At 43.1% G+C, this 27,686-nt stretch overlaps 2 protein-coding genes across 3 annotated transcripts; one reads left to right on the top strand and one right to left on the bottom strand.

The window, feature by feature from the left end:
• Positions 1 to 1,238: 1,238 nt before the first annotated feature.
• On the top strand, positions 1,239 to 21,503 carry LOC121543426 (leucine-rich repeat protein soc-2 homolog). Of its 2 annotated transcripts, XM_041853286.2 has the most exons (11): positions 1,239 to 1,660; positions 2,896 to 3,020; positions 4,997 to 5,195; positions 15,414 to 15,576; positions 16,038 to 16,646; positions 17,179 to 17,313; positions 17,800 to 17,901; positions 19,716 to 19,874; positions 19,989 to 20,191; positions 20,405 to 20,500; positions 20,841 to 21,503. In XM_041853286.2, the coding sequence occupies exons 3-11, from the start codon at positions 5,004 to 5,006 to the stop codon at positions 21,009 to 21,011; spliced, it is 1,830 nt and encodes a 609-aa protein (XP_041709220.1). In that variant the 5' UTR covers positions 1,239 to 1,660; positions 2,896 to 3,020; positions 4,997 to 5,003; the 3' UTR covers positions 21,012 to 21,503. The 2 variants fall into 2 exon arrangements, with proteins under 2 accessions (XP_041709220.1, XP_041709219.1); XM_041853285.2 differs by lacking the exon at positions 2,896 to 3,020 and having other exon boundaries at positions 1,241 to 1,660.
• On the bottom strand, positions 21,364 to 27,528 carry LOC121543427. The gene is made up of 4 exons (XM_041853287.2): positions 27,351 to 27,528; positions 26,982 to 27,075; positions 26,757 to 26,844; positions 21,364 to 22,760 (listed from the first exon to the last, which is right to left on the bottom strand). The coding sequence occupies exons 1-4, from the start codon at positions 27,451 to 27,453 to the stop codon at positions 22,146 to 22,148; spliced, it is 900 nt and encodes a 299-aa protein (XP_041709221.1). The 5' UTR covers positions 27,454 to 27,528; the 3' UTR covers positions 21,364 to 22,145.
• Positions 27,529 to 27,686: the final 158 nt, after the last annotated feature.

Raw genomic sequence — 27,686 nt, 5'->3', positions numbered from 1 at the left:
CTTGACATAGACTGACCAGGTGAATCTAGGTGAAAGCTATGATCCCTTATTGATGAAACCTGTTAAATCAACTTCAATCAATGTAGATGAAGGGGAGGAGACAGGTTAAATAAGGATTTCTAAGCCTTGAGACAATTGAGACAAAGGATTGTGTATGTGTACCATTCAGAGGGTGAATGGGCAAGACAAAAGATTGAAGTGCCTTTGAACGGGGTATGGTAGTAGGTGCCAGGCGCACTGGTTTGAGCGTGTCAAGAACTGCAACGCTGCTGGAAATTTTTACACTCAACAGTTTCCTGTGTGCATCAAGAATGGTCCACCACCCAAAGGACATCCAGCCAACTTGACACAACTGTGGGAAGCATTGGAGTCAACATGGACCAGCATCCCTGTGGAATGCTTTCGACACCTTGTAGAGTCCATGACCCGACAAATTGAGGCTGTTCTGAGGGAAAAAATGGGTGCAACTCAATATTAGGAAGGTGTTCCTAATGCTTTGTACACTCAGTGTATGCCACCATTCCTGGTAGCAGGTGTAGCACAATTCCCAACGATTCCCAGCATTCCAGCATAGTTCAATTTCCCTCACTCAGCAAAAGCTCCAGTTACTAGGGGAGAAAGAAAGAGAGAGGTTGGGGGGTCGAGTGAAAATTCAGGCCAGAAAACCAGAAACGTAGGATAAAGCTGACATATGAAAGCTAGTAAGGTACTTCCTGTCTGTGTCTACTGCTCCAGCCTGGGTGGAAGTAGGAATAGCAGGTCCTAAGTCAGTTTGTATTTCCCTCCTATCGGTTTAACATTAGGAATTAGAATTGAGTGAGTTGATCCTGGATCTGCATTTAGTCCCAACCTCTGCCTGCATTGGGTCTTGACTGTGCTGCACCAAGACCTAACCACAGATAGAGGATTTGATTTTCCAGTCCAAGTCTTGAACAATAGGAATTAAAGATAAAACTGACTATTGATCTGTGGTTAGGAGGAAACGTAGCTGAGCGCTACCAGTGGATGGAGAGCTGAGGCCGTTCTCCAGGCAGGGACTTCCTCTCGGCAGCATGCTAACAGGGGCTCCTCACAGAGGCCCCATTGTGTGCTGGGGCCCCGTAGATCCCTCACCACACATGAAAGCCGCACATGCCAGAGTTTCACCTTAGCAAAAGGAAGACAAATATTTCAGAGTCAGACTGCAGGTCTGATTAAGCCACGCACAAAAATAAAGGCTACTCTTGTTAGGGATAAAGATATTACGTCCATTGGGGTGCCTCTCTCTCTCTGTGTGTCTATCTGGTGTCTGTTGTTATAGCAGGTTCTCTATGTGAGTGAGTGTGGGTGTGTGAAAAGTGTTCATGGTGCGGGGTGGGTGCACAGCCTAAATCCGAGTGACCAAAAGCAGTCCGCTCCCCTCCGATCGTTCTCAGTGCCTACCTTCACACACACAAGGTAGGGCACACTGCTCTGGTCTGCCAGAGCACACACACCTACACATACACACCTGTACACACCTACACATACACACCTGTACACACCTACACATACACACCTATACACACCCACCCTCCCTCTTCCCGGCACCCTGAGCGACCTCTCACCATTGGCCAGGTCCCCTAGCCCTCAGCATCTCCATCACGGCTGAAGGGACCATTCGGGAAAACAGGAGACAGAGGTAAGCCTTCTGGGTGCTATCTACACTATGGGCTATGGGTTTTAGTACGCAGGATTTGCAAGGTACACTAGCAAAATTAACCCCTCCAAAAACTGCTGTTCACAGGAGTTTGTGCAGTGCATGTTTGCTAATTGCTACCTGGGTGTATTGCTGATAGAGGTTTTGATATTTGATATTTGAATTGCTTTGGGATTTTTACATCTATTCTTTGTTTGGATGACCAGTGTCTGATCATATAAAGTTATGATATTTATTTATTTATTGAGTGTTTCCCTATTGCTTGCTTAGTGCACAACTGGCTTGGCAATTTGACCTTAACATTTGATCCGATGTCAAATTTCATACTGAACAGAGCAGTGGTTGACTTACCCTTTTTAGGGATGAAGTTAAGCACGCTCTTGATTGGATCCTTTAATTGGATTGTTAGAGCGTTGTATCAAGTGTTTTGATTCCTTCTAATAACCATTGTGGTGACAGGGATATTGGCACCCTGGATTGGAATCAGCAGGTTGAAGAGATTGGAAATATTGTATTTGGCAATTGGTCGATTCATATTTTGCATAGTTCATCCAGTAACACCGTGACAATTTTGCCTCAATTTCAATTTACAATAATTGATTATACTTTTAGCTCTTCAGTTTTGCACAAATTAGTCTCATTGCTAATTTTGTATGGGAAGTCTGTCAAAAATAAATCAGCTTTGCTTCCAGCTATTGGGAAGAAGAAAAAAAACTGTAAAATCAGTGAATATCAGGAATGCCCAACGCAGAGCCAAGCAAAACACACAGGCAGTCTGTAGGCTACACACACACTCATACACACACACACAAACACACTGTGTGCTGTGATGGCGTGTCTAAAAGCACGCCTCTGTCTTTAATATAGTCCCTCTTTCACCATTGCGATGCGTTGTCATGCTTTCTTGACATTATGAAAACGGACAGATCCCAGACCTTTCTCTATGCACCAATAAAGAGTAGAAAGTGTGTTATTGTAAATAGCAGACTGATAAAACCACATTTAGATGACTCTCTACCCCATATCAACAAAGAATGGATTTATGACTAAAATAAGCATCTTTTTTTTTTATCAGCGCTCATCCCAAAAATAGAGACTAAATGTTCTTTCAGAAAAATAGGTATGTGTGTGTCTCTGAGAGGGTGGTGTTTGTGTGAGTCAGTGTTTAAGTGTGTGTGTGTGTGTGTGTGTGTGTGTGTGTGTCGCATTGAATGAAGGTTTTCCTTGCAGTCGTAACTCACTGCCATCCTGTCCACAAACCTCGGTGGAATTTCGAGCGTGAGTGCTGAGACAGGCCGGGACGTGGACTCATAAAGAACCTCTGTGAAGGCAGAGGGGGCAAGTCAGTTCTCTCTCTCTTTCTCTCTCTCTCTCTCTCTCTCTCTCTCTCTGTCTGTCTCTCACAGCGCTATTTTCCCTCGCTCTCTCCAGCTAACCCTGAGGGCCAGGGTCTCGTCCACGTCTCTCTCACTCCTCTCGCTGCTCCTCTCTTCTCTTCCCTCGCTCTCCGTTTCCCTGCCGGCCCAGAGGACTCTCTCTCTCTCCTTTGCTCTCTCTCCTCTTGTTTTCCAGGGCCTTTTTTGACTGGCCTGTTTCAGTTCAGCCCAAAGTCAGACCCTGTGTTACTGTAGAGACTGCACTCACAAGTTGCTGTCTGGTACTTCTACAGTACACATGACAGAATGTATCTGTTAATGATCTAGTGAAGATCAGTTAGACTGGCCTTTTCTGTTACTGGGCTCAGTATAAACATCTCAGCCAACAGTCCATCTGGGATTGGCTTTTTTTTCTTTCATAGTGTCCAGAGATAGTCCTTTTTAGCCTACAGCATGAGGAATTAAGTAGGAAGGTTAGCGTCAAAGCTCTCGTCCAAGGAGGTGGTGAGAAAGAGAAAGAGAGAGAGAAAGAAGTCTGACTGAGTTTTCTGCACCACAACCCGGAAAAGCACACATGATACATTTTCGCCAATTCAACTGAGCCAAAACGTCTTATGATAACATAATCAAAATGTTGTGACATTTTCTAGTAGGGAATTTAAAAACTAGAGTGATTAGGCAGTAAGAAACAATGCTCCAAAAATGAACAGGGGGAAACTACCCATATTTCCCAGCACCTTGTAAACCATTTTCTGATAGATTCAGCAAAAAACATGTTCCCACGAGACCAGTGAATATAATCCCAGGTACAGTAGCATTTACCAGATCAACTCTGACCCTTCACCTTTGACACACCACAGGCAGCCAATGATTAAAACCAAGATGAGGTTTCAGGGGAATTTGCTGTCATCACATTTCATTTATTTAGGCTGTCTGCACCTTGGTAATGGACGTTCCCTGACCTCAAAAATGTGTTCTACCAACCAAATGTCCAAGCCGGACCCACAGCACACCCATGCAGTGGATAACGGAGTGATGCTGAGAGTCTTTCAAATCTGTCATACAAAAACCAATGACTGCAAAGTTAAACAAACCATATGCACAAGGACTACTTTTAACTATTTCCTCACAAAATAAATAAATTTACTTGAAGAACAGTGCAGATGCGAAGTTTGGTAACAATGACTGTTTGTGCTGTTGGTGCCTCCATTCTGTTACCAAACTTTGCATCTGCACTGTTCTTCAAGTAAATGTGTTTTCGTTTTAAAAAATGTGGAAATTGTTAAAAGTCGTCCTTGTGCAATGAGTTGTATGGTTTGTTAAACTTTGCAATTATTGTTTTTTGTTTGGCATACATTTTAAGGTGAAAAATCTGAGTCTCAGCATCACTCTGTTACAATGAAATTGCCCTGCAGGTACTGTAACATGGCCAAACAAATCATTTTCCTTTGGATATGATTGGTACCATGGCTATTAGAGCTGTATCTAACACAGAGATGTGACTGTCCAGTGTGTGCTGGTGCTCTATGAAATTCAAAGGCCTGCATATACAGGATATGCATTGTATGAATGCCATGTGACATTTAGCAAAGACATGGCGAAAACATTTGTAACTTGAACTTCCTGTGTTGTCTCTGAAGATTGAGGATGGATGACACAGCCTTTGTCATAAAAATGCTCGCTTCTTTCTTATGGTTGGATCATAAGATTATGCTAATGATTGAATCTCAGTCTCAGTAAAAAAAATACATTTTCCTTTTTCCTCAGTAAAATAAAATATACTGAAGGTTTAAACAATATGTCTTCTTTGTGTACTATGAACGCTTCATCAAATTGTTTCTTTATCAGTGTTCAGCTTCACTATATGAGGGTTGGTTCTTCATGGTCTCACTCTCTTTGTTCAGTGCTTGGTTGACATGTCTCTCTCCTCCTGTGTTTCCAGGTGGACTATGAGGATGTTAGCGAGGCTCATATTGGGACTCTTCGTCCTCAAAGCGGTGGTGGCCAGCCCCAGATTTGCCCGGCAGGTGGAATTAGACACGTACGACAGTGCCAACTACGATGTGGATCTAGAAAACTTGAATTTGGAAAACCAGGATGTCTATGATTATGAAGATGGACGGACTATTGACGAACCTAAGGTAAGAGACTGGTGGAAAATTGGAGGGATGGGTGACTGAGATACTGAGATTTGACCTCAGACCCTGTTTGAACATTCTAAGAATGTATCCCTCTATCCACACATCCTTGAACCAATCACTAATCGGTGTGATAGGTGAAAGCAACTAGCACATTACATAGTGTTGAAGTCGGAAGTTTACATACACTTAGGTTGGAGTCATTAAAACTTGTTTTTCAACCACTCCACACATTTCTTTTTAACAAACTATAGTTTTGGCAAGTCAGTTAGGACATCTACTTTGTGCATGAAACAAGTAATTTTTCCAACAATTGTTTACAGACAGATTATTTCACTTATAATTCACTGTATCACAATTCCAGTGGGTCAGAAGTTTACATACACTAAGTTGACTGTGCCTTTAAACAGCTTGGAAAATTCCAGAAAATGATGTCATGGCTTTAGAAGCTTCTGATAGGCTAATTGACATCATTTGAGTCAATTGGAGGTGTACCTGTGGCTGTATTTCAAGGCCTGCCTTCAAACTCAGTTCCTCTTTGCTTGACATCATGGGAAAATCAAAAGAAATCAGCCAAGACCTCAGAAAAGAAATTGTAGACCTCCACAAGTCTGGTTCATCCTTGGGAGCTATTTCCAAACGCCTGAAGGTACCACGTTCATCTGTACAAACAATAGTACGCAAGTATGGCAGGTAGCTTAGTGGTTAAGAGCGTTGTGCCAGTAACCGAAAGTTTGCTGGTTCTAATCCCCGAGCCGACTAGGTGAAAAATCTGTCGATGTGCCCTTGAGCAAGGCACTTAACCCTAATTGCTCCTGTAAGTCGTTCTGGATAAGAGCGTCTGCTAAATGACTAAAATGTCAATGTAAGTATAAACACCATGGGACCACGCAGCCGTCATACCGCTCAGGGAGGAGATGCGTTCTGTCTCCTAGAGATGAACGTACTTTGGTGCGAAAAGTGCCACCTTGTGAAGATGCTGGAGGAAACACATCCACAATAAAATGAGTCCTATATCGACCTGACCTGAAAGGCCGCTCAGCAAGGAAGAAGCCACTGCTCCAAAACCACCATAAAAAAGCCAGACTACGGTTTGCAAGTGCACATGGGGACAAAGATCGTACATTTTGGAGAAATGTCCTCTGGTCTGATGAAACAAAATAGAACTGTTTGGCCATAATGACCATCGTTATGTTTGGAGGAAAAAGGGGGTGGCTTGCAAGCCGAAGAATACCATCCCAACCGTGAAGCACGTGGGTGGCAGCATCATGCTGTGGGGGTGCTTTGCTGCAGGAGGGACTGGTGCACTTCACAAAATAGATGGCATCATGAGGAAGGAAAAGTATGTGGATATATTGAAGCAACATCTCAAGACATCAGTCAGGAAGTTAAAGCTTGGTCGCAAATGGGTCTTCCAAATGGACAATGACCCCAAGCATACTTCCAAAGTTGTGGCAAAATGGCTTAAGGACAACAAAGTCAAGGTATTGGTGTGGCCATCACAAAGCCCTGACCTCAATCCTATAGAACATTTGTGGGCAGAACTGAAAAAGCGTGTGCGAACAAGGAGGCCTACAAACCTGACTCAGTTACACCAGCTCTGTCAGGAGGAATGGGCCAAAATTCACCCAACTTATTGTGGAAAGCTACCCGAAACGTTTGACCCAAGTTAAACAATTTAAAGGCAATGCTACCAAATACTAATTGAGCGTATGTAAACTTCTGACCAACTGGGAATGTGATGAAACACATAAAAGCTGAAATAAACCATTCTCTCTACCATTATTATGACATTTCACATTCTTAAAATAAAGTGGTGATCCTAACTGACCTAAGTCAGGGAAATTTTACTAGGATTAAATGTCAGGAATTGTGAAAAACTGAGTTTAAATGTATTTGGCTAAGGTGTATGTAAACTTCTGACTTCAACTGTACTATAGCTGTCAGTGAATCAGTCATAACAGGTCAGTGACAGGAGGGAGGAACAGGGAAGAAGAGGGGAAGGAACCTCACATCATAGACTTACTATGTTTTGAAGATTAATGTATTACTTATAAAATGTTGTACACCCTATGTATCACATTACTGTTTTGCCTTGGTTGATATTGCCTGCACTAAGCTAGCTCCATATCCTGACTCAGATGTCAAAGTTAGTGAATAAAGCATTGACATTCTATCTTGTGAAAGATTGTGTGTTAATTCGTTGATGGGGGCTTATTATGGCTTATACCCTACAGTCTCCTGAGCCTCGATGATGGAATCTGCATTACTGAAACATTGGAAGAGTTCGAGACCCAAGGACTTGGGACTATACGTTTTTATCTGCAAAATGCATTGTTTTGAGATCATTTGTATTTTCAAGTCCCAGATCTCAGAACTGTTTTGTGATGTCTTCCTCTTTCATGACTCAATAAGTATATCACCTTACATACAATTATTTTTGATTGACAACCCAGCATAGTGTGATTGGATTGCATATAGAACTTTATAGCACCAAATTAAAAGCTGTTTGCGCAGATAGAACGTTCAGATGTATTTATTTATTATAAATATACTTTTTTTCTTTTTATCTGACATATCTCACATGTAAAGGACCACTTAAAGAGCAGCTATGTGATTTATTTATTTATTTACCAAAATGTCAGATAGAACCTCACAAATTTCCTGCTCATTAGTTTGAAGGCTCATGGCTGACTGTAGTTTTCAACGCTTGTCACTTTGGCCCAATTCCATGTATCCCATTTCTCCCCCTTCTCTCCAAACTGCATTCGTTCACTCCCCCTCAAGGACTGATTGGCACTGATGGATTGTACTGTATGCATGGGCTGCAACTAGCGAGTCTTGGAAATGTTTGAGAGGCATCTAATTAATTATTCTATGAAGAGCAATGGTTGAAGGGAGAAGTTGAGTTTTGAGTTGGGAGGGATTGGAGGTTCCATGCTTCTCAGCTCTGATTATTAGATTACATCTAGGCCTGTTACAGCTGTGTAGCATTCGGAGTCAAATACTGCAGTTGCTGTGTCTGTAGACATGACTTGATGGGCTCAGTGAACATTTTTCCTCAATTACAGTACCTTCAGACAGAGAATAATGCATATAATGACATTTTATTCATCTATGTGGAAAAGCAACTTTATCATTTGTCAGACTCAAGGACTCAATCGCACTCTGAAAGCAGGTGTATCTTTCCCCCTTTGGGATTACTACTTGGTTGGTTCTGGGTTTATCAAGTTCATCGTGATGCCTTTTGCATGGTCATAACCCTTCATCCACAATAGGGGGCAGGCCCTAGGGCCAAAATATATAATTCATCATTTTATCTATTTGTCTGAAAGACATTACCACCTGGATATGTATGCCTTTGTGTCCGTTAGACCAGGTATTTATCAACGTTACAAAACGAGACATCTGATTTACTGTCACTGCTGGTTTAAACTGGCTGTTATTCAGAATATTTCAAATTGCCTGTGGGGAGAAGAAAAGAATGCATGAAAATATTGTGCTTGTGTGTTGGGGCTGGGGGAAGGGAGGGGCTGTTAGATTGAAATGTATGCATTGAGCAATACAGCTGCAGGATTTGAGCCTCTCAACTCACTTGCATGTACTGTATGCATAAAGGACAGGGGAAGGGATACGATTAGGATAAGATTGTAACTACATTAGACATGGAACTAGTATGGAAAGTATGGGTCAAAGTGAATTAGTGGCATTGCTCTTTGTGAGAGGTGTTAGTAGCTTCTAGCTAATTCCTGTAGATGCTGATGGCCAATGTGGCAAAGGATATTTAAGTCTTTGTTGTTAAGTTCAATTCTAACCCACATTTGGCCCATGTCTGACATCGGCATGCTAAAATGGCCCAAACTGCTCTGGTCCTCCTGTGCTAGCCAGAACCCAATGGGTTTCTAGTGGGCCAGAGGTTTCTGTCGGATATTAAACAATCTGAACAATAAAAAGCACTCAAATGACTGAAAAATGGCAGAAAGAGGAGAGCAGAGAGAGCGCTGCCCATGACAGAAGTAGCCTTCAACTCGGCCCAAGTTGGATGTGATACAACTAGTCTGCATTGCAGGTTTGGACAGGGAACACTAAAACAGACCATTTCAGCCAATGTTCCCATTTATTTTCTTTCGTAACAAAGACACGATGCCAAAACGATGTCAGGCTGGCATGAGGCTAAACAGCGGGATCAGATTTTCGACTTTTTCCCTTTGAGCCAAACCATTTAAACTGAACCCGATGTGGTATGACACCATCCAAGTCAGTCCCACAATCCAATGCACATTTGGCTATTATGACATGAGGGATCTGTGCACAAAACAATATTGTAGTCTTGCATTAGTGTGTTGTCATAACTTTTTTTTCTCTAATGAGAGTGATTTGATTTGATGAGTTTTGCAGATTACGTCATCTCAGAGAATGTTCTAATGGCTCAGTTTGATGGAGGAAGGTGATGTTATTGCATAGCGTGCGTATGTGTGTGTATGTGGGCGTGTGTGTGCTGCTTCGGATAATCACGTCTGTTAAATTACCACATTTGTATTTCAAACAATTACAGCTAATTCAATCTCATTCACATTGGCCCAATTAAAACTCTTCTTCTCAATATAAACAGGACAGATTGAGTATAGTCCATATGATCCAAAAGCCTTGGAATGATTCAGGAGAAAGAGAACCTGATCCAGGAGAAAACAAACCCTTGACAATAGTGTAGATAGAAGACAGGAACAACTCCAGCAGTTCCCTTCACGCCTTCTCTGCAGTGGTGTGTGTGCTGGGGAAAATATATTCTAGATCGCTCTCATATGATTAACATTTTCAGTGAGATTATAGAATATTTGTTAGTGTGTGGCAGCGCTTACCCTTGATACAGTAGGCTACTGAAGGGTGAGAGGACAGATTTAGGAATTAGGAGGGGGTATGTAGAGGGGGAAAGGGGATCATGCAGACTGGAAGGAATCCTCCCTCACCAAGTCAGGGAAGACTCAGAGCAATGATCTCTGCTTTGTCTTTCCAGCTCTCTATTGCCTCTCTTTATTCTGCAGCTCTAACCCTAACCCTAAGAAGCTTCACACTTTTCTGCTGTAAACTGTAATCCAAGGCCAGAGTTTCTGGTCTGGTGCATTTAAAGCTCTTTGCAGACACTCCTAGAGCAGGTGCTGACTTGGTTTAGAGCACTGTAGCATATCTGTCTGTTGTGAATGGGTCACAGGTCACATTGCACCAGCAACATGCAAATGGCAGCTTTTAATGCTCTCTTTGGTCTGTTTAATGGTATCTTCAGAATAGCAGCTTTAGAGACGGTCATAAGGGGCCACTCCTAGAAAACAAGTGAAGTTATGTAGTAAAAATCAGTAGCTTTATTCTGTTTTAAGTCTTCACATTCTACCTGACTGCCATTAGCCTCTAGTGGTGTCTTTAACAATGTTTATACCAGACCTGGGTCAAATACAGACACGTATGGAAAATACTTTCAAATACTTGACCTGCACATAATTTAGTTTGCCCGTTACAATAGAACCAATAGAATAGTCCCAAAAGTTCACATTTCAAGTTAAATCAAGCTAATCTCAATTTATACTTTTAAATATTTTACACAAGTCTGATCTATACTGCAATTCCACGAAAGTAATACAAATTACAATAATTGGATATGCATTTAATTGATTATGTCATAATACATGACAACTCTGCCATTATTTAGTATATTTCTCAAATTAAAGTCTGTGCTGTTGTTTTGAAAACAAACATAGGTGTGTACCTCTGATCTCTCAGGTGACCTATGACCTTGTGATTGGCAGTTGCTGCATGTGGACAGGGATTAGTGTATTCACCAACTTGTGGGTCACGCATGCTGAACCCGGTTGGTCTGTGCACCACAAGTCCCTATTAGCCCATTTAGCTAAAGCCTAGACGTGAGCCCTGGGAGCTAAGCAAGTGTTTAAGTCTTTCATCACATGCCACTAGGTCACCAAACTATATAGCAGAAAGCCTTTCAATGGACAACATATTGTCAACATGCAATCTGTTAAATGTTTTGATCTTACCTAGATACTGTATCTCTTACCATTAGAATGCATCAACTTGACGTCTTACCAAGGTAAATTATCTTAGTGCACTGGCAGATCATTTTTCTTACTTTAACCTAAAAAATGCTTGAAACAAGTTTGAATTATCTTGCATTTCCTGGGCAAGCATAATCAACTCAAAACAAGTAAATTCATTTTCTGGGTAAGTGAGAGAAACTCAAAACAAGTTATGTTTACTTCCTTGTCTCAATACAACACAAAATCTAGGTAATATTTGTTTTTAAATGCAGTGTGGCTGCAATGTATCTTGTGTTATCATGAAGCCATCATTGAGTGAAGTTGGCCTTTGTAGAGAGAGGTGGTGTGCCCTGAAAAAGACACGCTGAACATTACACAAAGGCAGATGGACAGTATTTTTACAGATGTACATGTGTATACATTCCCATATGCCTGCCATTGAACCGATATTTGTTTAAAATTCTTGTTTATATGAAAAGAAGCACTTTCCAAAATATCACTTCACCCCTATGTTTATGACGTAGAGAGTACCAATACACATCTTCTAAAGTTATTCATTCCATTTGCCTGTTTTGGGTTCCATTGTTTATTTTCTTTTTCCTAAATTAGCCTGATATTGTCTGACCACTAGAAGACATTTAGCCTCTTGCTGCACATTGTTTTTAACTTATTGTTTTTATCTGTGCAAATAAACTACATCCAAATGGGTGAGCGTGTGTGGTATACACACTGACAATGGCCTAACATATAAACCATTCTGTGAGTCTAGGACTTTGTGGCAAAATGGGATTCCTTGGTTGGTTTCGTGACGTATTTTAGGGTGTCACAGCTTGGTTTGGAAGAGTCATGGTATTATGCATAGATCTCTCTAGAGTTGTGAAGTTTCTAAAGAGATGCATTCGCAAGATAGACCAGAAAATGGTGAGAGTGCAGTGCTACACAGAAAGATCTGTATGCTTCGAATCAGCTCCTCGATTTCACATCATGGAACTTCAAAACTCTCTCTCTCTGCACATTTTGTATTCCCACATTGTTTCCCAGAGTTTTTCTTTTTTTGGGGTAGCCAAGCTTTCGCCTCTCGTTTCCCCCGAGTTTGTATGTTTGCTTTTGGGGAGAAGGAGGAGGAGGGGGATCAGCAGCAAGCAAGCTAACTCTGTGCAAGACTACTCAAAGACCTACCTTGTTGTTTCCTAAAGTCACTGCCAAACTCTCAAGACGTGCATTTTCAATTTACATTTACATTTTAGTCATTTAGCAGACGCTCTTATCCAGAGCGACTTACAGTTAGTGAGTGCATACATAATTTTTTTATTTTTCATACCCCCCGTGGGAATCGAACCCACAACCCTGGCGTTGCAAACATCCCTGCCGACCATTCCCTCCCCTACCCTGGACGACGCTGGGCCAATTGTGCGCCGCCCATTCATACCCGTTCTTCGTGGCTACGTTTACAAATGTCCCCTTTTTACTGCACATGCCTTTTCTTGCATCTAAACGTGTATCTAATTTTAGCAATTTCAAAATACAGAAACAAACTTGTGTTGAGTTGCCTTTAGATATATTACCTTTAGGTAAGTCTTAGGCTACCTCAGGTTAGGAATCTGTCGGACTTGGTGTGAAAGTCGATGGACAGCTGAACATTGGTTAAGAGAAGTGTAGTGAAATATGAATTTTTGTAGCTACCATGTGTCTCTTGGTTCCACAAGGACCATTCCCTCTTTTGGAAGATAGAATCAGCCTATGGGTGTGTGTGAGAGAGTCAGGTATTGCCTTTGGCACATTGTGGGGTTTCAGCGCCCCTGTGTGGCTAATAATATAACTGCATGTCATTGCTCTCATGGTTGAAGGCAGGTACCCCTTGAAGTGACTCAATCACATTCTTAAAATTAGAGTAGATATATTTCTTTATTGTCTGATTTTCAGATATTTGTTTTACGTGCAAGAAAATGCAAATATGATAAGGTGAGAGACATGGCATCTGCATCAAACATACAAATGAATGAAAAACAAAACATAAATGACAGTTGAAGGACTCTTACCCCTCCCTCCCTTCCACATGACATAACACAGGGACATGTAGCTATGTTGGAAGTTTTGCATTATGTTCATCTGTTTAGAGCTGAGATGTATGGCTTAAAGCACAGTAGATGGATGCTGTTGTAGTTGATACCATAACTGGTATTATTAAAACAATTAGTGTATCGTGCTTTGCTGTGAGGCACTATCAGTACAAACAGTAGGGGCCCTCTTATTGCCAAAGACCACTTCTGCAAAGTGTGCCTTTGTTTGCCCTTAGGATTTCAAAATGTCCTCTTGACATTGTATATTTTGGCCGTCTGTTTGGTCAATTTCAGTCAAAATGCTTTGACCATCTGACATTTTACATTTACATTTTAGTCATTTAGCAGACGCTCTTATCCAGAGTGACTTACAATTAGTGAGTGCATACATTTTACACACTGACACACGCACACTCGTCATTGTGTTCTGAGGAGTGTGAGAACATGGAGAGGTGAAAGGTCAACAGGATAAGATGTGACTGAGGTTAGGAGATTTTCTTTACATGTTACTGTTTCTTTGCTTTGGCCATCACTCCACATGAAACACACAAACTGCTCGTAAATGGCATACTTCCTCTTTACAATTTGTCATAGTCGATCTCAACTGGGTGAGGTTTAACAGGTTTCCAACATTTTCACGCGGTAGCCATTCTAACTTCTCCGTTTGCAACGGGTAATTCCATTTTTCTGTTTGTATGTACTGTCTGAATGTGACCCCTATGAGTATATCCTGTCACTTGACCCGGGAAGTGATTGTCACAGAGCGTCCTACCAAGACACCGCTGCCATAGGTAAGCCTGCTGTGCAGGTTATGCAGTCCCCAAGTTGACGACCCGCAACAAAGCTACGGCCGAGTTCTTGTACCAAGGCTTATTTATTAGGTTTTTTGTGTATGCAAGAATAGAATGTTAGGCAGAGGGTAAAAACAGAATAACAGAATAATAATAATAAGTTTCATTTTGTTCTATGTCGATATAGCCTTGGCCATGAATGCTGCTTTTGCTCTAGCAGTCTTGGTTTTGGATCCTAAACTGTTTTACTGATGGCAAGAGTTGGAATTCTTAAAACAGTGGGTGGTCACAGTCAGTTAAAGGGGAAGTTTTGGTATTTTACAAATTGTTGAATGGTTCATCACACTGAAAGGGTCTGTTTAAACAAGACAACCCATGGATTATGGCTTCCCCTGGTCCATAGACTACTTTCAGGGTGAGGAACCATCTTACATTAAATGATAAAATACTGAACTTCCCCTTTAATGAAAAAGATGTTGCATTTTTAGAGCATGTTCCTATTGAATAGTGAATAAAAGTTGGTTTGTAGAATGGTCTTGTTTACTTGGTTGGAAGGTGGAGTTTCCTCACTAAAAACACTTTCTGTTGTGCTTTACCCAGATTGCACTTGTATTCTTCTCTCATCTCAGTTTGTGGTTCGAAATTGTACCCAGACATTTGTATCCACATTTTCCAATTCCTGGCTGGGATTTTTTGGGGGGAGGGCCACCCTTGAGGGTCTTCCTCGAATCAATATTCATGTCCTCTGTTTTTTTCAACGTTCACCTGTAGATATTAACAAATACAATGAGTCCTCCACTACTTGGCCATTACCAGTGTCATTATCATTTAGGAGGTTTATAATGACTTAGTCATCTGCAAACTTAATGATGTGTCTCCTTTCCTGGTTGCTTCTTCAGTCATCTGTATATAAATGGTAGAGGTGAAACAGCATAGCCCTGAGGTGCCCCTGTGGAGCGATACCTGTGGATAACTGATAATATCACTGTCTCTGGATCTTCTCTGCCCTCTGAATGGGAGATGTCAGGATGTCTAAAAGTCCTCATGTCCCTGCTCCTTTTCCTGGGCATTCTTTAGCTACTTGTGTTGTATCCAAATATTGCAGTCTTGTTTTGTCGCTGTTAAGCTTTATTGCCTATTGAGCATGGTCATACATAAGGTTGTCCTCTGGTATTGAACTCAAAATCAGTGCTTCACACTCTGTATGGCTAGACCAAAAGACGGTCCATGAGGCCTCCGGTTATTCAGCAAGTGACTCTCTGGTGCTCTCTGGTGGCACACCTCATGCATTAGCATTGACTCCCTCTGTCACGGTCTTTCCCACAGATAGAGATTGGCACACTGGCCCCACCAGACTATAACTACCCTGGCCCTGGGGGCCCTGCATCACTGGAGGAGGAAGAGGAGGAGGAGTTGCCCCTAAGACCCCAGCTCATCCCCCAAGGCTCAGGGGGGTCTGGGTTACTCATGGGCCCCGACGCACAGGGAGGTCTGTATACACACACACACACACACACACACACACACAGCACACACTCATAATACACACATACAGCACGCACACACATTGCACACACCCACCCAGCATTCACACACATACACACACCCACAGCACATACACTCTGTCACCTCACACTATGAGCCCATACACACAGGGAGATTAAGGTATGTGTCCAGTACTGCCAGTGATACACACAACCTTCCCCCTTAACGCCTACCAATGCAAATCAACCCCTTTTTACAATCATCCTTCGTCATTTCCAAATGCATGAGTTCCATTTAACTTGTCTGATATTGGTTAAATGTGTAGTACTCAACCATAAATCTCATTCACTTTTTGTAATGTCACCTAATCATCATTGTAAACATGACTCACTAGCCCTAAAACTGAATCATGGTCCTCTCTGCTCTAACTTGTCTTTTCTAACACCTAATCTTGTCTCTAACAAGAGGAGGAGCTGCGCCTGAGTCCCATTGACATCCTTCATATCTCCGGGGACTTTGGGGGTTCCACGGGTTCTGGAGGTTCCAGTGGCTCTGGGGGTTCCAGAGGTTCTGGGGGTTCCGGAGACTTTTTGGCTTCCGGTTCTGGGGACCTTTTGGGTTCCGGAGGCTCAGGGGCTTCTGGGGAAATTGGTTCTGAGGGTTCCGGGGACCTTGGTTCTGGGGGTTCTGAGGACCTTGGTTCTGGAGGCTCTGGGGGTTCTGGGGACCTTGGTTCTGGAGGCTCTGGGGGTTCCAGAGACCTTGGTTCTGGAGGCTCTGGGGGTTCTGGGGACCTTGGTTCTGGAGGCTCTGGGGGTTCCGTGGACCTTGGTTCTGGAGGTTCTGGGGACCTTGGTTCTGGAGGCTCTGCGGGTTCCGGGGACCTTGGTTCTGGAGGCTCTGGGGGTTCCGTGGATCTTGGTTCTGGAGGCTCTGGAGGTTCCGTGGATCTTGGTTCCGGGACCCTCCTAGGCTCAGGTGGTTCCGGGGACATATTGGGTTCCGGTTCTGGGGGTTCCGGAGGTTCTGGCTCCAGGGGTTCCGGGGATTCAGGAATAATAATTATATCTGGAGGTCAGTACCTATACTTCTACAGACTAGACTGTAGAAGTATACAGATAGTTGGTTGGGCCTATACTGGCCTTGTGAACCTAGTACAGTTCCAAGCACTGATTGATATGCTCAGACTATATGGGATTTCTTGTCATTTCTAAATTTGCATTTTCATTTAACTGCTTTGTGCTGGTTAAATGTGGATTGATAATGCTTTCTTGTGATTTGCTACTTGTCGTCATTGTAAACCCTGTGTCATTGCTTTGTCACTTACAGTACCATTGTCATTGTAAACGTCACTCAATGTCCTACCATTGTCATTGTAAACGTCACTCATTGTCGTACCAATGTCAATGTAAACGTCATCCGTTGTTCTACCATTGTCATGGCATTACTTACCATAAGTTCCTAATCATTGTCAACCTAACCCACTGTCAAACCATATATGAGTGTGATTGATTGGCTGATTTAAATGATTGCTTGATTGACAGTCCATCCCATCCCATGAGAAGCACTAACCTGTCTCCTAACCCCTCCCTTTGGCTCTAACAAGAGGAGGAGCTGCCCCTCATTCCCGACATTATCCCCCAGGAGGTATTGGGTGCTTCTGGGGAGTCCGGGGCCTCAGGGACTGGGGGCTCCGACTCTGGTGGGTCAGAGGTCATATTAATCCCTGACCCTGAAGAAGGTCAGTACCACCAAATAAAGAAACTCTAAGAAAACAGATCTCTATAGTACCAACCCATTGTACCATATGTGTAAGGAAAACAGGGATAAAGGTCCCAAAAACTTTGAGCAGAAAGCATGCTCTGCTGCCATGTCTGTATTTGGACAAGGGAAGTTGACCAAATAATGTGGTCAAGAGATTCTTTTCAAAGGCTTTGTGGTATGAATAATCTCCAATTCCAGCTAAGAATACTGTTCCCAGGTACCTATTTATATTAAACATATATCAACATAACATAATTTGATTAACTCTCAAAATCCATTCACAAGGTTCCATTTAACTATTACTTAATTTAATCAGTTAAATGTGTCATAAACAACAACAACAACAACATAACTCCCTTGCTATTTGTGACTTCTCACCGTTGCAAACAGCACTTGTTGTCGTGTCACTGTCCATGCTGTTTCCAACCTGTCTCTTTAATACCTCATCTCTATCTCTAACAAGAGGAGGAACTGCTCCTGACTACCCCAAAAACCCCTCAGGAGTCTGGAGGTACAGTAGGCTCAGGGGGTTCTGGGTTGCCAGAGGTTGACTTGGACATTAAAGGTCAGTATCCAGCGCAAACGCTAACTATTCAATCAAAACCTGTAACCAGGCTTCTGGGGTTATAGGGTCTATTCTACTTCACTATACAGTATATGGGGTCTATCACATTCCCATATTGAAACATATTTTCTCATATCTACATACGAGTTCTTTCTTTAATTTCACCCCAGAAACCCTGGTTTTGATTGAATAGGGTTGTTGAATCTTATATTTATCTGCATCATATTAAAACTGATCACAAACTGTGTTTAAGCCATATGTACACTACCATTCAAAAGTTTGGGGTCACTTAGAAAAAGTCCTTGTTTCCGAAAGAAAAGCAATTTTTTTGTCCATTAAAATAACATCAAATTGATCAGAAATACAGTGTAGACATTGTTAATGTTGTAAATGGCTATTGTAGCTGGAAACGGCTGATTTTTAATAGAATATCTACATAGGCATACAGAGGCCCATTATCAGCAACCATCAGTCCTTTGTTCCAATGGAACGTTGTGTTTGCTAATCCAAGTTTATCATTTTAAAAGGCTAATTGATCATTAGAAAACCCTTTTGCAATTATGTTAGCACAACTGAAAACTGTTGTGCTGATTAAAGAAGCAATAAAACTGGCCTTCTTGAGACTAGTTGAGTATCTGGAGCATCAGCAATTGTGGTCCTCAATGAAGCTGCCAGTTGAGGACCTGTGAGGTGTCTGTTTCTCAAACTAGACACTATAATGTATTTGTCCTCTTGCTCAGTTGTGCACCGGGGCCTCCCACTCCTCTTTCTATTCTGGTTAGAGCCAGTTTGCGCTGTTCTGTGAAGGGAGTAGTACATAGCGTTGTACGAGATCTTCAGTTTCTTGGCAATTTCTCGCATGGAATAGCCTTCATTTCTCAGAACAAGAATAGACTGACGAGTTTCAGAAGAAAGTTATTTGTTTTTGGCCATTTTGATCCTGTAATCGAACCCACAATTGCTAATGCGCCAGATACTCAACCAGTCTCAAGAAGGCCAGTTTTATTGCTTCTTTAATCAGCACAACAGTTTTCAGCTGTGCTAACATAATTGCAAAAGGGTTTAGCCTTTTACAATGATAAACTTGGATTAGCAAACACAACGTGCCATTGGTTGCTGATAATGGGCCTCTGTACGCCTATGTAGATATTCCATTAAAAATCAGCCGTTTCCAGCTACAATAGCCATTTACAACATTAACAATGTCTACACTGTATTTTAATGGACAAAAAAATTGCTTTTCCTTCAAAAAAAAAAGACATTTCTAAATGACCCCAAACTTTTGAACGGTAGTGTATCTGTAACGTCCGTTACACGACTTATGTCTTGTCGTAACCTGTCACAAACACTATCATGTGTCTGTCTGTAACATATGTGTATACTTTCAAGTAGCTCTTCAATGTGTCTGTAACATCTGTTATCAACTTCACCTAATGTTTGTGTTGTTGTAACCTGTCCCAAACACCATTAACACAATATGTCTAACATTGTTAATGCACTACACCTCAACCATTGCACCTCAGCAACAACCCTCATGCCACGTCTCACAATGTGCACACCTGTGTCACATCAAGAGCTGTGTCCAATCCAGACTTGACCTTTCTTGATGCAAATGGTAAAACAAACATCATATCAACATTGAGTACACTTCTCTACCATTATCCAAACCCATTGTTACTGTATCTAAGGCTGGTGGCCTAAACTTCATCATACAACATTTCAGACCTATCAACTGTTCTTTCAAGTGTATCGCCTACCTCCATCTTACTTCCTTGTCCTGTCTGTCTGTCTTCCTGTCCCTCCGTCTGTACCAGGTATGCCTACCTGCCTGCTGTGCACCTGTCTGGGTGGTTCTGTCTACTGTGATGATGTGAAGCTGACGAGCGTGCCGCCTCTCCCCAAAGAGACCACTCACTTCTACGCCCGCTACAACCACATCACCAAGATCAACAAGGGCGACTTTGCTCAGATGAGTAGGTGTAACATTTTAAAGGCACAGCCCATGAGATTTCCTGCTGTTCAATGGTTGTTTCAATCAATGAAACCATGTGGAACAGTCGGAGTACTTTACCTTCCCTCTCTTGCAGACAAGCTGAAGAGGATAGACTTGACCGCCAACGAGATTGCGTCCATCGCTGATGATGCGTTCTCCGGCCTGCCCGTGCTGGAGGAGCTGGTGCTCCGTGAGAACAGAGTGGCACAGCTGCCTGCCCTTCCGCCCATGATGACCCTCGTCGACGCCAGCCACAACAACATTGGCGCCACGGGCATCCACAAAGAAGCTTTCAAGGTATGTAGGTCTGACAGCGACCACAAACAATTTATTTGCTTATTCCCAGCATTATCACACTTGATTCCACTATTGGGCTAATCCCCAAGACCTTGATGAGTTGAATCAGGTGTGTTAATGCTGGGATAAAACAAAAACGGGGATGTATTGAGAAAGACTGTCTGGCATAAATGACTCTGTAAATGTAAACGATGCTTCTTATGTTTTGTTTAGGACATGACTGGTCTGCTGTACCTGTACCTAACAGACAACCACATCAACCACATCCCTGTGCCCCTACCGGATAGCCTGCGCTCTCTGCACCTACAGGTACCAGCACTTCTGCCTCTTTACTGCCCTCTTGTGGATGATGCGTGAACTATAGGATTACCTCCATACTGTACACTGGTGGTGACTAGAGGGATTTTCTACTCAGCTCAACTGCCCACCATATCCACTCTTTCTGCAAACTGTTTCGAAACATTCTGACCAATTCTCTGCCATCAGTTTGTTATTTGGGCAAATTATTGTATATTTAAAATGCAGTTTTCTCCAGCACTCTGTCAGACCTGTGCAGAATCTTAAACAAGCATTAGCTCGTCATTCATCGTTTTAATGAATGTGTTGTTTCGGGTGTTTTCTTACCGACTTCCAATGCCTTGTTTTACAGCGCAACAACATTCAGATGATACACGAGGACACGTTCTGCAACCTGAAAGACTTCAACTACATCAGGAACGCACTGGAGGACATTCGCCTGGACGGCAACCCCATCAACCTCAGCAGGACCCCACAGGCCTATGTGTGTCTGCCCCGCGTTCCCATCGGAGCCCACATCTAACCACACACTGATACATACATGTGAATACACTAACACACGCATACTTACACAGCTCAACTCATTGTCTATCAGAGATATGTACATACCACACACTTACCTAAGGAGACAGATCCTAAAAGTTGTCCCGTCTTTCAGTTCAATGGCAATCTGCACATACAGTAAATACCGGTACACACACTCTACCTACCTTACCTAATTTAAGCCTGATCGGTTGTTGATTGCATACAGAACACATACCAAGTGAGAGAAATGGTGTGTATCTCTCATTCCTACACATACACACACAAATACACACCAGAGAACTTTATTTGTCAAAAGCCAAACTGTTCTGCAACTTGATGCAAAGAGACAATTAAAATTTGACATTTTATTGATCCAACAATCAAACATTGTTTCGTGTCTGTTCACGACTGGCAATGACAACCAGTAATATTGTTTAAATATGTTTTTGTAAAGGAAAAATTATATTACAGAAATCTAACACTATTTTTTTTTTAAAAAACAATTATACTAGCATAAACTAATTGAAGCTGAAGCTTACTGGAATGGTCAATTGAATATCATTGCAATAAAAGAAGCAATTAAACAAGCATTTGTTGTAAAGTCTGTACTGTAATATAAAAATATATTCTGAAGTAACTTTTTTTACATGAACTGCAATATTTGGTATATTACATTTCAAAGTTGTTGTTTTGACCACAATAGCCTATATCAATAAAGATCAAGACTATTGTCTGACTGGGGAGGGGGTGGTCTGTTGGGTGTGGATGGGGTTAATAATAATAATAATAATAGCCTGCTATTGTGTGCTATGTATGGAAATACCACAATTGAATAAAGTTGTTTTGATGACCTCAATGGCTTAACTTTTTAATTGAGAATTGACAGGTGAGGTGTGTAACTGCAAACTTATTTTGAAATGAACTGATTGAGTACAACTGTTTAGGCAGTTAATGTTCAAATGCTTCTAGCCCAGCTAACAATAGGCATACAGGTATCTCTGAACAGCAATACAAAAAGGATTTGTCAATGAAAACGTTGTACCTTCATAGAAAATAAAACCAATACAGATGATATCCAATTACTTCCCAATTGAATAGCCTAGTCTAGTGTAAACAAACATGTAATTGTTCTTCACATACGTTCAACCAACTTTTCAAACATCTTGAGGAATCTCTCGGTTCTTTCCAATGACCCAACGACCCTCTGTCCTCCTGTTTTACTGCTCTGTCCTTCTGCACCATTCTCCTCCGCTGCTCTACCCTCCGCCAGTAGAGCTCTGTCTCTGTCCACAGCGAGCCTATCCCTGGCCACCTGCGCTTTCTCCTTCTCTATCAGTCCCCTCTCTCTCTCCACCGCCGCCTTCTCCCTCTCCAGTTGGGCGCGCTCCCGGTCCAGGTTGGCCATCTCTCTTTCCAGCCCTGCTTGCTCTCTCTCCAGCGCCATCCGCTCTCTCCCCATCACCTCTCGCTCGCCCTCCAATGCCGCCCGTTCGGTCTCCAGCGTCGCCCTCTCGGTGTCCATCTCGTCCAGGTCGCAGTGCATCCCCATCACCCCTATCCCCCCCATCATGGCTCTCTTCCTGGGCCGGGCGTCAGGGAGAAAATCACTGTCGCTGGTGCCTGGGGGGAGTGGGCCGATGATGGGGGCTGAGCCTGCCAGACGCCCCTCCATTGCATCACTCATCAGATCGTACCAACGCCAACTGTGGGGGAACACCTGCACCCCTGGGGGAGGGTACTTCAGCTCCTGTCCCCAAAACAAGGATAAACAGTATTAGTAGGTAGTCAGATAATGAAGGATTTGATGATTAGTTGAGTAGATGTTAGGCTTGGACTAAGTAGTAGGCACTAGATGTCTCTTGGGCAGGGTTATTTATAACTATATAAGGATGCCTATTATAGGGTCAATTTCGTGAGGTTTCAATCATGAGGTACACGAAAGTATGTGTATACCCCTTCAAATTACTGGATTCTGCCATTTCAGCCACACCCACTGCTGACGTGTATAAAATCGAGCACAGCCATGCAATCTCCATAGACAAACATTTGCAGTAGAATGGCCTTACTGAAGAGCTCAGTGACTTTCAAAGTGGCACCGTCATAGGATGCCACCTTTCCAACTAGTCAGTTCGTCAAATTTCTGCCCTGGTCAACTGTAAGTGCTGTTATTGTGAAGTGGAAACGTCTAGGAGCAAAAACGGCTCAGCCGCGAAGTGGTAGGCCACACAAGCTCACAGAACGGGACCGCCGAGTGCTGAAGCGCGTAGCACGTAAAAATCGTCTGTCCTCGGTTGCAACACTCACTACGAGTTCCAAAATGCCCCTGGAAGCAACGTCAGCACAATAACTGTTTGTAGGGAGTTTCATGAAATGGGTTTCCATGGCCGAGCAGCCGCACACAATCCTAAAATCACCATGCGCAATGCCAAGCGTCGGCTGGAGTGGTATAAAGCTCGCAGCCGGAAATAACTTTTGGATATCAGAGCGGCGGTAACTCACCAGCATTACGACCAGGAATACGACTTCCCGAATTGGATCCTTTGTTCGTACCCCCCAGGGCAATTGAACTCATGCCAGAGGCTGCTCCAAGACGCCACCAGCAGAAAATAGGTATTCGGAGTGTACTTCTAGTCCGACTCAGGAGGTGTGCACACCATCCACCGCTTCTGAGTATATTACTCACTAAATGTTCAGTCTCTGGACAATAAAGTAGACGAGCTCAGGGCAAGGATCTCCTTCCAAAGAGAGATCAGGGACTGTAACATACTCTGTTTCACGGAATCATGGCTCTCTCGGGCTATACTTTCCCCGTCCATACAACCCAGCTGGGTTCTCAGTACATCGCGCAGACAGGAATAAAGAACTCTCTGGGAAGAAAGAAGGCGGAGGTGTTCGTTTCTTGATTAACTACTCATGGTGTGATTGCGATAACATACAGAAACTCAAGTCCTTTTGTTCACCCAACATAGAATACCTCAATCAAATGCTGACCGTATTACCTCCCAAGAGAATTATCTTCGGTTATAGTCACAGCTGTGTATATTCCCCCTCAAGCAGATACCACGACGGCCCTCAAGGAACTACATTGGACTTTATGCAAACTGGAAGCCACATATCCTGAGGCCGCATTTATTGTAGCTGGGAATTTTAACAAAGCAAATTTGAGGAAAATGCTCCCGAAGTTCTATCAACACATTGACTGTACTAATCGCTCTGGAAAAACACTGGACCACTGCTACGCCCCCTTTCGAGATGCCTACAAGGCCCTCCCCCGCCCTCCCTTCGGCAAATCAGATCACGACTCCATTTTGCTCCTCCCTTCCTATAGGCAGAAACAGGAAGTACCCGTGCTAAGGTCTATTCAACGCTGGTCTGACCAATCGGAATCCATGCTTCAAGATTGTTTTGATCACACGGATTGGGATATGTTCTGGGTAGCCTCTGAGAATAACATTGACGTATACACGGACACGTTGACTGAGTTCATCAGGAAGTGTATAGGGGATGTTGTTCCCACTGTGACTTAAAACCTACCCAAACCAGAAACCGTGGATATATGGCAGCATTTGCGAAAAACTGAAAGCTCGAACAACCGCATTTAACCATGGCAAGGTGACTGGGAATATGGTTTAATACGAACAGTGTAGTTATTCCCTCCGTAAGCCAATCAAACAGGCAAAACGTCAGTACAGAGACAAAGTGGAGTCGCAATTCAACGGTTCAGACACGATACGTATGTGGCAGGGTCTACAGACAATCACGGATTACAAAGGGAAAACCAGCCACCTAATGGACACCGACGTTTTGTCCCGGACAAGCTTAACACCTTCTTCACCCACTTTGAGGATAACACAGTGCCACCGACGTGGCCCTCTCCCAAGGACTGTGGGCTCTCGTTCTCTGTGGCTGACGTGAGTAAGACATTTAAGCATGTTAACCCTTGCAAGGCTGCCAGCCTAGATAGCATCCCTAGCCGCGTCCTCTGAGCATGTGCAGACCAGCTGGCTGGAGTGCTTACGGACATATTCAATCTCTCCCTATCCCAGTCTGCTGTCCCCACTTGCTTCAAGATGTCCACCATTGTTCCAGTACCCAAGAAAGCAAAGATAGCACTCACTTCTGTGCTTTGAGAGGCTAGTTAAGGATCATGTCACCTTTACCTTACCTGACACCCTAGACCCACTTCAATTTGCTTACTGCCCCAATAGATCCACAGACGATGCAATCACCATCACACTGCCCTATCCCATCTGGACAAGAGGAATACCTACGACAGAATGCTGTTAATTGACTATAGCTCAGCATTTAACACCATAGTACCCTCCAAGCTCATTAAGCTTGGGGCCCTGGGTCTGAACCCCACCCTGTGCAACTTCCTAACGGGCCGCCCCCAGGTGGTGAAGGTAGGAAACAACACCTCCACTTCGCTGATCTTCAACACAGGGGCCCCACAAGGGTGCGTGCTCAGCCCCCTCCTGTACTCCCTGTTCACCCATGACTGCGTGGCCAAGCACGCCTCCAACTCAATCATCAAGTTTGCAAACTAGACAACAGTAGTAGGCCTGATTACCAACAATGATGAGACAGCCTACAGGGAAGAGGTGAGGGCCCTGGAGGAGTGGTGCCAGGAAAATTACCTCTCCCTCAACGTCAACAAAAATGAAGGAGCTGATCGTGGACTTCAGCAAACAGCACAGCCCTATCCACATTGACGGACCGCAGTGGAGAAGGTAGAAAGCTTCAAGTTCCTCGGCGTACACATCAATGACAATCTGAAATGAGCCACCCACACAGACAGTGTGGTGAAGGCAGCGCAACAGCTTAGCCCCTAAGACCCTCACAAACTTTTACAGATGCACAATTGAGAGCATCCTGTCGAGCTGTATCACCCCTGGTACGGCAATTGCACCGTCCGCAACCGCAGGGCTCTCCAGAGGGTGGTGCGGAATGCCGAACGCATCACCGGGGGCACAATGCCTGCCCTCCAGGAAACCTACAGCACCCAATGTCACAGGAAGTCCAAAAAGATAATCAAGCACATTAACCACCCAAGCCATGGCCTGTACACCCCGCTATCATCCAGAAGGCGAGGTCAGTACAGGTGCATCAAAGCTTGGACTGATAGACTGAAAAACGGCTTCTATCTCAAGGCCATCAGACTTAAATAGCCATCATTAGCCGGCTACCACACGGCTACTCAACCCTGCACCTTAGAGGCTGCTGCCCTATATACATAAAATCACTGGCCACTTTAATAATGGAACACTAGTCACTTTAATAATGTTTACATACTGCTTTACTCATCTCATATGTATATACTGTATTGTATCCTACTGTATTTTAGTCAATCCCACTCCGACATTGCTCGTCCTAATATTTATATATTTCTTAATTCCATTCTTTTAGATTTGTGTGTTTTGTTGTGAATTGTTAGATACTACTGCACTGTTGGAGCTAGGAACACAAGCATTTCACTACACCCGCTAAATATGTGTATGTGACCAATAAAATTTGATTTGACATCAGTGCCCGACCTCACTAATGCTCGTGGCTGAACGGAAGCAAGTCCCTGCACCAATGTTCCAACATCTAGTGGAAAGCCTTCCCAGAAGAGTGGAGGCTGTTATAGCAGTAAAGGGGGAACCAACTCCATATTAATGCCAGTGATTTTGGAATGAGATGTTTGACAACTATGTGTCCACATACTTTTGGATATTTAGTGTATGTTGGCTGCAATTTCTACCTTGTATCTCTTCTTGAGATTTTCCCATTTTTTCATTGCCTGACTGGCAGTCATCTTCCCCTGCAAGCCCATGTGTTTGAGGATGGCCCTGCAACAAAAAGGTACACAATGATAATTTAGATTTCAAAACATACACATTGACTCGTCTCAATGACAGGTAAAACGAAAAAACGTATTTAACAAAACGTGTACAGGGAGGATCTCGGTTAAGTAGCCTGATCTCACCTCCAGGCCAATCGAGAGGCATTTCTCCTCCCCGTAAACATGTAGCGATTTGATACGCGCAATTTCACAAAGTCCATTGTTTCATATTCAGACACTGAAATAAAGAAACATTTGAGAAAATCACTACATGCATAATATAATTCAAATTAAATAACATTCACATTTCTAGCTAACTGACTAATAGGACAAATGTGGATCGCTCCGTCTGATCTCTACGCATGCATCTGCTAGAACAAGTATTCGAGACAAGGCGCCATGATGTCCCCTTTGTAGGTAGCCAGCTTGCTTACTAGCTAGCTAACTAGCTCAGAGTTCCTTACTTCATTTGTAGTCCGAAATAAACATATAAAGGATAGTTTGATTACTTACATTTGTATGTGTATTCTGAATTCACTTTCTTTTTACTTTTCTTTTTTGCATTATTGGAGTATAGCGGTAGCGTGTGTTCGATGTTTTCCATGGTAGCATCCATTTTAGCTAGCACTGCGAAGGGACCACAATGGAGTGCACTTCGTCTCTTCCGCCCTTCGTCTCTTCTTCTTTGTGTTGGTTTCCGGCCGCAGACTAGTCGCTAGGCGTATTGCTTCCACCCACAGTTCAGACTGTGCACACGCACTACATACTACAATTTCTCACCTAACGTTCGCAAGTGCCATTGCCTACATCATAACATTTTATTACTAAAGCTGTAAGATGTGCAGCGGC

Source organism: Coregonus clupeaformis, chromosome 28 (genome assembly GCF_020615455.1).
Source record: "Coregonus clupeaformis isolate EN_2021a chromosome 28, ASM2061545v1, whole genome shotgun sequence".
Lineage (NCBI taxonomy): Eukaryota > Metazoa > Chordata > Actinopteri > Salmoniformes > Salmonidae > Coregonus > Coregonus clupeaformis.
Note: the sequence above shows the minus strand (reverse complement) of the source record. Positions and strands in the feature narration are given on the sequence as shown.

What these genes read in the sequence shown, in the direction of transcription:
- LOC121543426 (XM_041853286.2), top strand. Translation starts at nt 5,004, where the DNA reads ATGAGGATGTTAGCGAGGCTCATATTGGGACTCTTCGTCCTCAAAGCG. An exon ending in GGACTATTGACGAACCTAAG is followed by an intron (nt 5,196 to 15,413) that starts GTAAGAGACTGG and finishes TCTTTCCCACAG; the next exon opens with ATAGAGATTGGCACACTGGC. An exon ending in AATAATAATTATATCTGGAG is followed by an intron (nt 16,647 to 17,178) that starts GTCAGTACCTAT and finishes GGCTCTAACAAG; the next exon opens with AGGAGGAGCTGCCCCTCATT.
- LOC121543427 (XM_041853287.2), bottom strand. Translation starts at nt 27,453, where the DNA reads ATGGATGCTACCATGGAAAACATCGAACACACGCTACCGCTATACTCC. An exon ending in GCCTCTCGATTGGCCTGGAG is followed by an intron (nt 26,845 to 26,981) that starts GTGAGATCAGGC and finishes TTTTTGTTGCAG; the next exon opens with GGCCATCCTCAAACACATGG. An exon ending in ATCTCAAGAAGAGATACAAG is followed by an intron (nt 22,761 to 26,756) that starts GTAGAAATTGCA and finishes TTTTGGGGACAG; the next exon opens with GAGCTGAAGTACCCTCCCCC.